Source organism: Opisthorchis viverrini (genome assembly GCF_000715545.1).
Source record: "Opisthorchis viverrini unplaced genomic scaffold opera_v5_354, whole genome shotgun sequence".
Taxonomy (NCBI): Eukaryota; Metazoa; Platyhelminthes; class Trematoda; order Opisthorchiida; family Opisthorchiidae; genus Opisthorchis; species Opisthorchis viverrini.
The window spans coordinates 158565-172284 of record NW_008752014.1 but is presented as its reverse complement, the minus strand read 5'-3'; the positions used below and the strand labels follow the sequence as shown (position 1 = coordinate 172284).

Genomic DNA, 13720 nt, shown 5'->3' with positions numbered 1-13720 from the left:
GCTTTTTCTTGTAACATAATTCGGAAAAGCACTTTTGAGAGAGCGAACAAAGCGCGTCAGTTTCAACGTTCTGTTGTTTCGTCTTCGTTTCAACCAGTAATCGACGTAGGAACCTGAGCTCAAACAAGTGGGCTAGCACGAATTCAACCAAATTTAAGAATGACACCTGATGCCACTGTAGGATATGGAAGTTTGCCGAAGTTTTTTTATTTTTCCATTCACGATAATATATCAAGCAGATAAGAGGGCAGACGTAAAATCAAATCATGGCAGAAGTGGTGTGGCAAAACCTTCACCTATCCTAGATAACGCTCTCAACTAGAAGCGCGGGGAGTGCCAAGAAATGCCATAGTTTTCCAAAAATATTTCGCTAGCATCCACAAGATTTATTTTGCCGGTTGTATTTTGCGGGCATTATTTAAATAATGAGTGAAAAGCCAGGAAATAGGAACATACACAATCTCACTTTCCTTAAGCGGTTCCACAAGAACAACAAATCTCCCAAATCTCTTCACACTACCAACAACTACTATAGTAAATCTTAGTTAGCTTGTGGCGAACGATACTGGTCATAATAATATATACACTTGAATAACACAATCAAAATTGAACTGACGATGGACAGCAACCTCATCGTGGGTTAGCACAAAACAACAGGGTGCAGACGCCAAATCCCGCGGAAAATAAAACCTGAAGTAACAACTTACAATGTATGTATCATCAGTGTCTTATGTGGGCTGTAGGCAAGTTTTGAAATCACATCCTTTGCCAGATATTATTCACCCGTCAGCTGATCTTTCGATATGATTTCGAAGAGTCTATCTTACTTAGGATGCAAACTGCTTCATTCTTTCTAATCTTTTCTACCTATTATCTTAAAATAGCAAGCAAGATGATGCCCCACACATTAGCAGTACATGTAATTCAGAGGTCACTATAGCTGAAACAAATAGAGGCACTATCACACAAACACAAAGCATGACTGGTTTTGCAGTGAGTTTCTTTTTTTATCCGAGCCTATCCTAACTGACAATGCCCAAACAGGCTGGAACGCGTCCTCTGGTACAAACCCCCCGCTGTAGTTACGTGTCTGTCCTCATTATCAGATAGTGCTTAAGATTAAAAGCCAAAAGATTAGAAAAGCAATGAGGCCGAGTATCATGCGATTCAATGTCTAGCAAGCAATAAACATGCTAGTAGTCGGTCTACTCCCAAATGAGACCCTTCTCTACTTTGAACCCTCCATATAGTCCGAAGAAGGGATAGTCTTCGACTGATGCCCAGTCAGTTTGAGGGTGGATTTTGAAAAGCCTAAGTTGTGGAACCTAACGGATGTGCCCACGCGTAATGAAGTTTGGTGACACATTTGATAATTTGCGAAATTATCCGAAGCAGAAGAACATTTGTGGCCAAATGCCAACCAATTGTCGGGTGGAGTTTACACAGGGTTTGAAGGCCAAGGAATCATATTTTTTGGCTTGATAGCCACAAAGGTGTAACTGACAACACGAGGAGATTTCGAAAACAGATTTTAGGCTGTCGAAGTTGGTGCATCCTAGGATGACCAGACAGGCAAGTTTGTCACTGCATTGTAGTCGTGAAAGCAAAGGCTTTTGCAACATTAGCGTAGTGTTTTTCTCCAATGACTGGCCAGAACCTACCTGTAACTGATTCACCGCTGTCGCTTCAAGAAGCTGATAGGGATGTTAGGACAATCTTCCAGGCAGCTATCGCCGTTTGGTGAATGTGTCTAACTCCATGGGACCAGACGAACCGGTATCCACGTAATGATGTAGTCTTGAGAAGAAATCTGACCAAAGGATAACTTACAGAGTATAAGTGAACATTTTCCGGAAGATGCCTTTTCAACGATTTTCTAAGCTGTTACTTGCCCACCTAGAGCACCTTTGGAAGGTGACGCAATTTTGACGTTCTGAAGTTTATCGTCTGATATGTTACTCAAACTGTATGTTACTTCAACAATAGATCAGAAATAAAGTGGCCATCACAGATTCGCTTACTGCACTGAACAATTCGACTGCAAAGTTGTCATCACCAATCAAGGTGACATCATCGGCAGGTTGTTGAAAAGCGTGGAATGGCGGTGTATCGCTGAATGTTTCCAGTCATCGGTAGTTTTCTGATCGACGGTAAAACTTGTCATTAAAGCGCATAGCTCAGTTAATGAACCGAAGATTAAGCTGCCAGATTCACCAATGTTCTCCTCAATGGCAAACTCGGACCGCCCGTCTCCTAGTTATATTTAGAGTTATTAGCCCCCAACCTATATATATATATATATGTATATATATATTATAACAAAATATTCTTTCGTGGTTTTTAAACCACGCTGCTTTCAGGGTCATTGGTAATAAAGCAGGGAGAACTTAATAAAAAAAACGGTGAAGTCGCTCTGAGAAACATAACACAATTTGAAACCACAGCGAACGTTGAGTTGCAGGAAAACTGAAGATAACATCTGGGAATTTGTGCCACTTACTCTTGACGCACCAAACTGAAGTGCGATTCGGTGAAAATGTTTTCTACGGACAATTTGCCTTGAAAATTCTCGTTTGGCAAATAAATATGTCTCAACGCGGGAAAAGTCCTATCTGATGCTGGTTCAATGTTTCATTTAGAGTATTGCTGATTGTCCACGGCCTTGATAGGGACAACTTGTCGTCTGTGAAAATATTTTCAATGTCTTGACAATGTGTGAATACAGGAGACGTTGTACTGACTGCTAAAAGCAGTTGTTTTTTTAAGCATGGCTTACAGATATGCGTAGATATTTTCTGACTTACTCAGTAAGTTGTTCAATCAGAATACAACCTATTCAACTTAGCCAATTGCGAAAGCGTGAATGACCTGAAGATTAGTTTGTAAAAAATCCCTTCTATCTAACTAGGGGCCTTGATGCTGCACCTGGCAATCATCCAGTGCTCTTTGTTACCTCTATCGTTTCCGAATAAATTTGAGAAAATCCGGTTATATGCTAGTGCTTGCTACTTGTGCACTGCACTGCACTGATTAGTGTATACTGTTTTCACAGTGCCAGCATCATTTTTCTAATGCCACAAATAAGGGTTTTGGGCAATCGCTGTAAGCAGTCGCAGAATGCTTACCAGAATGAGCATAAACTAACCTATTGGAAGGTTTCTATATCAAGTGAAGGGAAGAGGTTAACGACCAAAACTTTTGGCGTTGTCTCACGAGTGTTAATCCGCTGGTATAGTCCGTTTCCGCTTAGAGGAGGAAATCTTCGTTGAAATTCACTAGTTCCCCCATGTTATCTTCAACGTATATAAGCACATATATGCAGTATCTGAGGTCATCAGCGGCTTCACGTAGTTGCTGAAGACTGAAATCGTCTAGGGTAATGAGACTTCTCACTCAAATCTTGTCGTTCCCATCTCACACTGAAAACTTTCAAATTAGTCACCGCGTCCGGAAAATTACTGGTTTTTAACAACTGTTTGTATCCCGTGGCTTTGGCGTATTTTCCAGTGCACGTATTTTTAGCCTGGTGGGTCTCAGGATGGCTAAAGCTCCCCACACTTTTCCGTAACAGCATCCGACAGGTATATGTGAGTGAACAATGTGGTCGATATTGGTGCGGCGCATCCATTGCTAGCCTATGGACGAGTCCGTTCATCACTGTAGTGACACAAAAATGAGAATTGGTGATGGCCGTAAAAAAGCCGTGCCTACACAACTGCGTCATAGGTAGTACAGATCCTTTCTTACCCACATCAGGGCTAACAGCAGTTCTTTGTATGTCACGATGCAATTTCTGTCCTGCTTCACTAAAAATTCTAACAAAAATGTTGAAGCTTGCAAGACAGAGACGGCTCAGTGTACAGTTGATTCATACGTTAATTTCATGCAGTTGAACCATTTTTGTAACATACACTTTGATTAGACTGGTTACTCAATGTTGCCGAATATCCGTCAAATTTTGGTCGATATAGTCAGTCTACCAGACTTACACACTAAATAACACGGGAGGATGCTCAGAGAAACTGGTTGCTGAGATAACACATTTTTTCGACATTTTCGCTCGTCTCCACAACGGAAGAGCAGGGTGGATGTTGGTTGGCACTACCAGCTGGAGCTCATTTGCATACAGATAGCAGAAAAGGACAATGGAAGTCGAGCATTGTTACGGTGTTCTTAAGTTTTCCATTAGATTGGTTACCCATCGGTTCTCAGCTCTGTAAGAATTTGGGTAAAAAGCTGCGAGACTAGCGAGTACATAACTGGGGAAAAACCAATAATTAAAGCACAGCCAGATGCAAACTTTTTGAAAAAAAAACAGTGGCAGAATTGTTGCTCAACGATCTGAATAAAATTGCCTGAAACAAATTAACCTTATCTAATTCCTAGAATCAACATGGATAATGATCTACGAAATTTATTCATGACAATCCAATCAACTAATCACTTTGTCCAAACCTCAACTAACGAATGCATTTTTTACAGACACCTACGGGCACCTTACACCTTAAAATGTAATGTCGACTTAAGGATAGCTAAACAGTGGGTGCTAGGACAAATTCACCGTATACAGCTACGCCTTACGGTTATGGAAAATATGGTACTGAAAGAAACAACCTATTAATGATCTGGTGTACGGAACTCACATCACGTGAGAAAATGGAAATATGCAATTTGGATATTGTTTGCTTATCATGAATATCTGTCAACTAACAATGTAGACTTTTGTATCGATTCAGTGGAGTGCTTTCAAACTTTTACGTTTCAGAGAGTGCGCTTCTAACATGATGACTTTGTAGTTCTTTAGCTTTGACTTCGTAGCTTTGACGTTGTAGCTCTTTAATACAGGATTCATCTCCCCACACTGTCATACATGAGAAGTTGGTCACCGATTCTTCGAGTGTACGGTATGACGAAGTGGCTTACGAACAGATCTAAGTCGTACGTGTAACCAGAATAACTGCCTTGTGCCGAACACTCTATTTAATTACATAGATGAGACCTAACAAAGTTTTACGAATTTGTGACAGGAATTTCTGTACACTTGAGGCGTTTCGTTCACTCGGCCCTGAAAGTAAACGGTGCGCTTGGAGCAAAATGCATTGGTAATGTTTTGGAATATTGGTAGCTCGGGTGTATTGGTTGGTAATTGATCAGGTGGCTGTTGATCTGTTCGCCGAGTTTGGCAATTGATTTGATTGATTTCCAGAACCACAGAACCCGAGGCCGGACAAGGACTCAAAGAAGAAATTAATAGAACAGCAGGCTACTAAAAATAGGAGGCACGTCACAAACCAACAGAGAAGCCGACCACGACGCAATGCAGATCAAGAACGGGCCAATCAGAATCTAGGTTACAGCGCAAAGGCTGCTCTTTGTAGACTATATAAACGCAGGCACGAAGAGAGGAACTACCCAACCAACAGCGCACTGAAGATGTCTCCTCGAATTGTGACGAAACGTTTGCAAATCAATTGCCAAACTCGGCGAACAGATCAACAGCCACCTGATCAATTACCAAGCAAAAGGCATACTAGGATAAAGGTGGTCAGGCTACCACATTTAAGTGTTTGTCGGTTCTCCTAATCAGTGACCGTTGACGAGAAGACAGGTTACAGAAACAAAACTGATTCTTCATGGGGATTCGCTCTAAAGGAGCTTCAGGTTTTTAAATCGTCTGCCTACCCAGAACATCAAATAATTTGTGTGACGTAACAGTTCGCATGTTAAGCCACGTCATGAAAAATTATAGTTATGTCAAATTAATGCTTCGAGGACACGAACTACCTCAAGACAAAACGTGTATGCATCGGGAAATAAGTACAAGATGATTTCACCTTGATATATGCTTGAATTGAAATTTTCTCCATTTGGCGTTGAAAGCACCGTGGTATTTGTGTTCTCCCCCACAATAATATAACATCTGCAAATTATGGGGTTTGTAGTTACTTCACACAAAGTACTTTTTCCGGATCAAAAAAAAACTTTCATCGGGACTAAGATCCACGGTGAAATTCCGAGTGTTTTTACAGTGCGCATGGTTGAAAATCTATAGGTATTTCTAACCACCGTTTTATCAAGAACTAATGTGCTTTATATGCAGAAAGAAATATAAAAGCATGAAACGAAAACTTTAACAATTGAGAATGATTTGATCAGAACTACTACAAAGAATGATCAGCCAGTCACTATGGATCTGTGAAGCTAAAACGTGAGACAATTTATTGTTTGATAGTGCATTAGCTAATTACTCGATGCATACCTCAGAATTTTTTCTAAACCATTGTATATCAAATGATAATATCTAGATTATGGTTTCACATGGCAAATAAATGCAGGTAAATAACAACGACATTCATTTTGCGCTAGGGGTTTTCCAACATAGAAACGAGTATAAAATTTTTATGCCGACCTTACGACGACCCTGCTGATATTCGTGATGGTAACTGATAAAATATATGGCATTTTTCCAGGAAAAGTCTAAAATGCGGTTTTGATTTAAGAATGGGGTTGCATTTGTACCATATAATTGGTTGATACTTTGAACAAACGTTTCGGCTCAGTCTACCATTGAAACCATCTTGAGTCGCAAAAGCGTGCTCAACTCCGCGTTGTTCTTGCTACCTTTTGTTCAACTGCTTTGCACACGGAAATGTCGAACAGATATCTAGAAACGGTGGTCTACGTTCCAATCGTTATTCAGGAGAAAAAATATCACCGCAACCTCCGTACGTCACTGCTGTCATTACCTCATCTGTCGAATTTGAACATGGGTTAAAATTCTTGAAAATCAGTTCAAACAATTCTGGTTACCATCGAAATGTCAGTGACAGAGTGCAACTAACCGCTTGACGGCACAAAATCACTTGGAAGAGAACGTTTTGTTTTGAGTATACAATAACTTGACAGAATATTGCTCCCAAATGTACGGATCTGATTTATTCCAAACTCATATCCAAGTGACTTGGTCTGAGCTGAGTAGATGACACTGGAGCTTTTCCATTACTTTGATCACTGTATGCTACCTTGCACAATTAATTGACACAGACACTTAGTTGACCTCTGGAACTATGCGGTAGGGTTAAAGCATGTATGATTTACTAACCTTTCCCGGAGCACAGTCACTTGCTTAGATTTTTCTCTTGAATAGTTACATTAATGTTTAATGCCCAGTGTTATGTCCTAATAGTGAGGCCACAACACACGTAACGATTAAAACTTGAAAGTTTATTTCGACTTCTGGATCCAAGTCTGCAGCTCTATGGGCTAAGGGAGAGAAAGAGCTGCAGTCTCCTAGAATGTACGATACGTGGCGACCCAAATGCTGGCTTGGTGTAGCATTGGCAGCCGTGCTTGATGATATCAAGCAGCCGAACATTCCGAAAGACCAATCGCGCGGACCGCAACAGGGAATCACTTCAGTGGTTATCCGGCTTTTGCCTAAATGATGCCTTTTTACATCGACGACGAGCGACAGGTACAAACCTCTGATAAGATAACAGCCATGAATACTATCTTTTAGGATCGATGACCGTCTACCTGGGCTGGAAGGTGGGTGAAATCCTGCGCCAATGTTCCGACGGCCTGGACTCATCATTTAATGTCCTCAAAATTGTTACTGGCTCTTGTCTGGATAAAATCCGCAAGGCGTTTTAGAAATAAGAACGTGGAAACAACGTTCTTGCAAGCGTTACGTCAGCAAATGCAGCTTTGTCTGTTTTGGCACCTAACAGGTCTGTGGAGATAAAAAAAAACGTGCAAACTCACGCCTCATTGCCCTTAATCAGGCCAAAACGATGAAATTATCTGGATGCAGAAGCGACCGAATGCAAGTTTGAGGTAAATGAATATAAGTGGACCCAAAAGAAGATGGCCACACATGCCTGAGACATTAATACATACCAGAGAAACTTTTTCAACGTTCGTCTTTGTGTTTCTAACATATGCCACAGTGCCACGTATTTTAGATTTGGCGATAGACAACAAAACAATACCCAGGTTTCAGCTTTGCGCCCTAATTTGGAACGTTAGATTTTCCAATGTCTTTTTCTGCTTCATAAATAAACGAAAGTAAAATGATTACAGTGCAGTAAGTAAGTACAGTAAGCGATAGACAACGAAAGACCACAGTAAATTTTTGCTACCGTAAAATCCGCTATGACGACAAAGAAGATAGTATAGTCTGATGAATATCCCCAACTCTATGGAGACACTCAAAATTGTTTTAGGCTGAGTGGCATCAGATGAACTTGGCCAAATATCTAGTTTATTCAGCCAAGTCCTACGAATTAACAACCTGAGTTTAACCAAACGCCTATGTGGCTTTCTAATGTAAAGCAAATTCACGGTGCCAAATAAGTGCTCTGTTATTAATCGTTGAAACTCCGCCAGTAAATGCAACAAACTAGACCTCATGACATCGGCATTTTCGACGATACACAGCGTCAGCTGTTACCAGCGCAAGTTTCCTGACCAAGTACTTAAATAAAAGGGTCATTGAATAAACAAAATGCAGATACTGGAATTAAAAGAACAGAAAAAGTCTCAAGCCATCAACCATGTGGTGGATGTGAAGCTTCATGCCCTAACTTGTGAATAAACGTGGACACCGAAGAGCACACATCTGGTATACAACTTACACAAAAATTTGAATACCTTTATCTACTTTCGTAAAACAATAACAGCTTAAAAGTTTGTGCCTTTTTGGCTTATTATCCTATAAAGCGTTTGGATGTATTCTGATTTGTCGGACTGTGGAAGAACATAAGAACGCTCTTGACAATGAACCACATCTATAGTCACAAATTCCATTCCCGGCACAAGACATTTTCTGGATAAATTTTCTATTATTCATACTGACTTGTCTGCAGTGACAGCTTATGGACAGCACCGCGACGGAAATTCATCCTAAGCGGTTTAAATCACGTCTCTGACACTTGACTGCATGTGCATGCGAACGGCACGCAGATTTGGGCTGTTTTGCTGTAGGTATACATTACTTTGTCCAAAGAAGCCCGTGCGACAACAACGTCTTTTGATGGCCACTGGTAATAGTGGGCGAAACACTGGATAGGAGCCGTATTGCAAGTTTTTTGCACGGGGCAAGGAAGAATGTAGTCGCTTGTAAACTGCTCTGTACAGCTTCTGTGAGCATTAATTGAGGTTTAAAACCACGTATAAAACACGTGCTCAGTATATTAAACACTCACGTATATTTAACGGAAAAGCAATCTTCCGCAGCATCGTGGTTGAAAAAATTTGCCACCAAGGTTATCGTCAACAGGTGATTTTATTCTTGGAATGCATTTGCTAAAACTTTCATTCCACGAGAAGAATATGTCACAGTTTGACCACTTACAGTGCAGTAAACTTTCGCAACTCATCCAATATCAACTTGTCGTCATTTTTCTCCTAGTTCATGACATTAACAATTTTCCTGGTGAATTTGAATCCTAACACGCCTGTAACTGACGACAAAGTGTAGATTAAACCAGGGTAAGCGTGGATAGATGTGACCTGCCCTTTCCAAAATAAGTGACCCAACAACGTTTGCAACACCAATGCGTTTCGACTTGTCTGGGTCAGTGCCAACGGTCTTTTATTCCACTCTGGTTGATTTTCGAGATTTATCGTGAAAACTGAAATATGCTGTTTAGTTTTATAGAGTGAACGTAAATTAAAAAAACGACCATTTTAAATAAACGTATGTGGAGCTTAAGAAAGCTGGTAGACATAGAAGTATCGGAGAGGTTGGGACAGCGGTGAAAAAAGACCACGGTGGAGTCAATTTACGACAGGGCTATTGTCAGCGACATGTCACATCATGCAAGAAATAATGAAATAAATTAGGCTTTAGCACTGGTATGAATCAGTGCGCATGTGGATGGCGGCGCACAATCATGTTTGTTGTAAATATGTCGAAATGTCGGAAATTTGAATGAGTTACTTGGCTGAGTAATTAGTGCGCAAAACCTCTCAATTACCACTTAAAAAGACAGCATCAATTGGGGGAAGCATTGGATGAGTATTTTCCTTACAAGTATTTGCGCCAATGCTGCTTCCCAGATCTATTCAACATCCTTAACATAAGTGGTTGTTTGGTTTGAACTAACACGATTTATGATTGGTCCATTTGAAATGTTCGTCGTGTTACGGTCTGGTTCACTTGCACCTGATTGGTACGTTGAATGTCTACAGTTCAGTACTGCCCTACCTTTATTACATTTGATCCGGTTGCACTTAGTGTATCCTGAATTTTATTCTGGCTTTCCACCACTTTGTCAGTGAACTGGGTACATTCCATTTTCCATAGTCTCGATTTTTATCTGACTGTTCGCTCAGCAAAAATAGCGTGATTTTCTGAATCATGACTGATCTACATAACTCTAAGCTGCTCCACGTAAATTCAGTTCGTCTTGCATTTTAGGCTTCTGGTTTTTGCTAGTTTCTCTTCCTATTTGTCGTGGATTTTAGTGCTCATTAATATGCTCATTGAGTTTCGCATCCTGTTGGTATTTTATGTTTACTCCTGCGGTTTCTTGTGCCGTTTTTAGCCCGAGGCTTCTGGGGTTGTTAGTGATTTTAGTGTGCTGATCGCAGTGTTTGTTGATGGACTTCTTAGTTGCGCACAAGGTCGCAATGTGTGCAAGTACCTCCGTTGCTGCGGCTTTGGATGGCGTGAGCCTCTTGGTTTTAGTGTATGTATTGGAGGAACACCTGATCGTCCCTCTCACCGTCGATGTGGTAAATCTTTTCATCCTTTTCTCCGGTTATGTTGTACGTAATCCTTGCAATGACTTCCTTATAAAACCCTGATCTTCTAAATCGTGTTCCTAGTTTTCCTAGCGGATTTGATATTTCTTACCTTAATATGGTTATGCGTTTGTTGGCCACCATTTCATCCTGCTGTCGTAACATTCTTACTGACATTCTTGTGGTCACCTCTGATGTTTTCATGGCTAACAGGGATGTTGGTTCGTTGATTTGGTTGGACTGCTGCTGTTCGGCAAACTCAGCGTGAAAGCTCATGGTTAACTGGTTACTTAATAAAGATTCACTTAAAAATTCATCCCTTTTGACTTTAATCCCAATAGTGTTGCGATGTATCTCGGTCTGAATCATCGGTACATGCAGGCAGCTATACTCGTGGCAAATAGGGTTTAAAATTAAACCTGTGTAGGCCCGTTAACTAGAGACCTTGGCTTGTAGCAATCTATTACTTAAGTTGTTGCTGATCACTTCTAAAAATTAGTGCTTTTTTAACTTCCTTCGTCGCCGAAATGTTAGCATGTTAATGACCCGTTTGCTGGAGTTCAGTCTTTTGAAAACGGAGAATCAGCCGTTCCCGTAAGTTTGTACATTAAGCATTTAAGTCGAGAAAAATAACCCGTTCCAGCATTTCATTGAAACCTCTGCAGTAAATCCTGAAATTGTGATCCCACCGGTGCGTTTTTTTGTTCAAATTATTATATGCTGAACTGACAATACGTGGCCAAAAAACACGGTATGTCGGAGATTTCATCTTTTTTTGGAGCCCTGTTATAACTCCATGGCTGCAAAATACTCTAGCCTGGAATTGGAATTGGGCCTAAACCAAATGTTATTATAATTTCACCCTTTCTTTTTGAGTGCTCTTTAGTTTGCCCAGCTTAGTAGCTAACCAGGCTTATTTGTGTCCGTTGACCAAAGATTTAATATTGACAGTCGCTTAATTTTTGTAGCTGCAGGTGACTGCTTGTCCCATAGTTCTGAAATAGGAAGGAAAATAAATTTGGCATACGGAGGCACGAGACACGGGAGAGAATTTCTGGAAGCATGGTACTCCACGGCAGATTCGATCAACCGGTGCATCGAACTAGACCCAATTTACGCGCCCCCACGTGCAAAAGACCATCATCTCAACCGGAAAACTCAAGAAGGACCGAATATTGAACTCACAAACAACGAAACAAGGGACTCCTTGGAGGTAAATTAATAAAGGTCACAACCCGGGACTGGAAAGGACAAAGGTCACTCTAGCATCGACCAGATTATGACGGCAGGAAATGCCAAGCTCAGAGGTCACGTGGGCATCGGCGAATGAGGACGCAGGACAAGGGAGCAGCCAACGGAATCGCCCGACCGAACAGCTAATCGCGATCAAAGCCCATCCTATGCTAGCAGCGCGTATATTAACACACGCACAACACTGCCCAGCGCACAACCCCCAACCCACCGCTACGCACTCCTACGCTCCGCAATAACGCACTGATGATTGCACCTCGATTGGTGATGAAACTGTTGCAATCAAATTGCCCAGCTCAGCGAACAAGCCCACGACCACCATCTACGCTACCTGAGCTACCAACATTTTCCTCTATAGAAAATATACGTCGTATACGTGGTACTTTTATTGGCTAGTTGGGCGCTTATGTTTAACACAGGAGATAAAAAATTCGTCTGGATTACTAAAATAGTAGTTGCTGGAAAGAAATAACAAAGCGTGAAGTCGTTTATCCGTGGACGACAGTGAGCTCAAGCCAGTCGTACGCATGTGGTTGTATAAGTACATAGTAGTTAACGTCACTGGATTTCATTAACCGCAGTCATATAGCCGAGGAAGAGACGAATGAACCGGATACAGGAAAATATATAACACAGTTTTTTAAATAAAATTTGGTTATTCTCAATATCCTGGGATTTCTCCGAGGCTTGAGGGTACTCTTTCGAACTTTTTCTGGCCAGCAGACAAGCAAACAAATGGGTCAAAACTCAGTAACGCCTTCTTCATGCATCGGTTTTATTTCGGTAACCAATCAACTACCGGTAATTTTTTGCTGGTTGTACACTTGGTCGATTCACTTAGTGAGGGAAATGACGGTGTGTCAGGACGCTTGGGGAGAAATAATTGTGGAGTCGCTTGCTTTCATAGGCTGATTGTTTCAAGTTGTGTAAACACCAATTAGCTAACCAAACCGGTAATTTTACAACAAAATGCTTCAGAAAATTCCATCTACCACAGTAATCTTTGTTCAGTAACGTTTAAATATTTATTTCAATAAGAGGTATATTTTCTAAATTGAACATACAGTATCCCAATTCCCAAATGAACAGTGATTCGGCAGAATGAATAACAGAATCATTAAACATAGAGATAGAATAACATACTTTATTTTAAAGACAAATGCGGACTAAGGTGGAACTTCACAGAACTGGTCAATTTTTTGTAGAACGTCCAAAAAATCATGAACGTAGAAAGTGGGAAACCCAGTTTGGATGCCATATTCCGCAGTTGATCGATATTTCCGCGTTGACTGACCCTTTGTATCAGCACTCGTGAGGCTTTCATTCTGGAACGGCTGTGGATTCCGTAAAAGATGTCAGTTTACAGCATGCCATGTACTGATCACGAAAATCCCATATGGCTACTCCGCATGCAGCAGTTGTCTTGGAGCTTGGAGACACTTTATTTAAATGAGGAGGAAACCTCGCCAAGACGTCTGAAGTTATCGAATGTCTGCAGGAATAAGGAAAAAGCAGTCATGTTTGATACGTAGCCAGATAAAATGACTGATTAGGATAGACAAACATGGAGTGGAAAGGTTGTGAAGGATTGCACTTGGTATCATGTGGATAAGTTGACAAGCGACGGGATTCACAGTTCAACATCAAAAACTGGACGATTTTTAGAGGACATTACACAGGAAAGACGTCGTCAAGTTGTCAATTTCACCATGTCGTTAAG

The 13720-nt window shown here is 40.9% G+C and overlaps 1 protein-coding gene across 1 annotated transcript in view; it reads right to left on the bottom strand.

Moving 5' to 3' along the window:
- Window positions 1-11025, bottom strand: part of T265_10337 (hypothetical protein) — a gene marked incomplete at both ends in the record, with an annotated part of 64591 nt that extends 53566 nt beyond the window's left edge. Inside the window, one exon of the mRNA XM_009176677.1 lies at window positions 10862-11025. Within this exon, the coding sequence (XP_009174941.1) occupies window positions 10862-11025 (164 nt within the window). The remainder of the gene's footprint in view (window positions 1-10861) is intronic.
- Between the last annotated feature and the right edge of the window lie 2695 nt (window positions 11026-13720).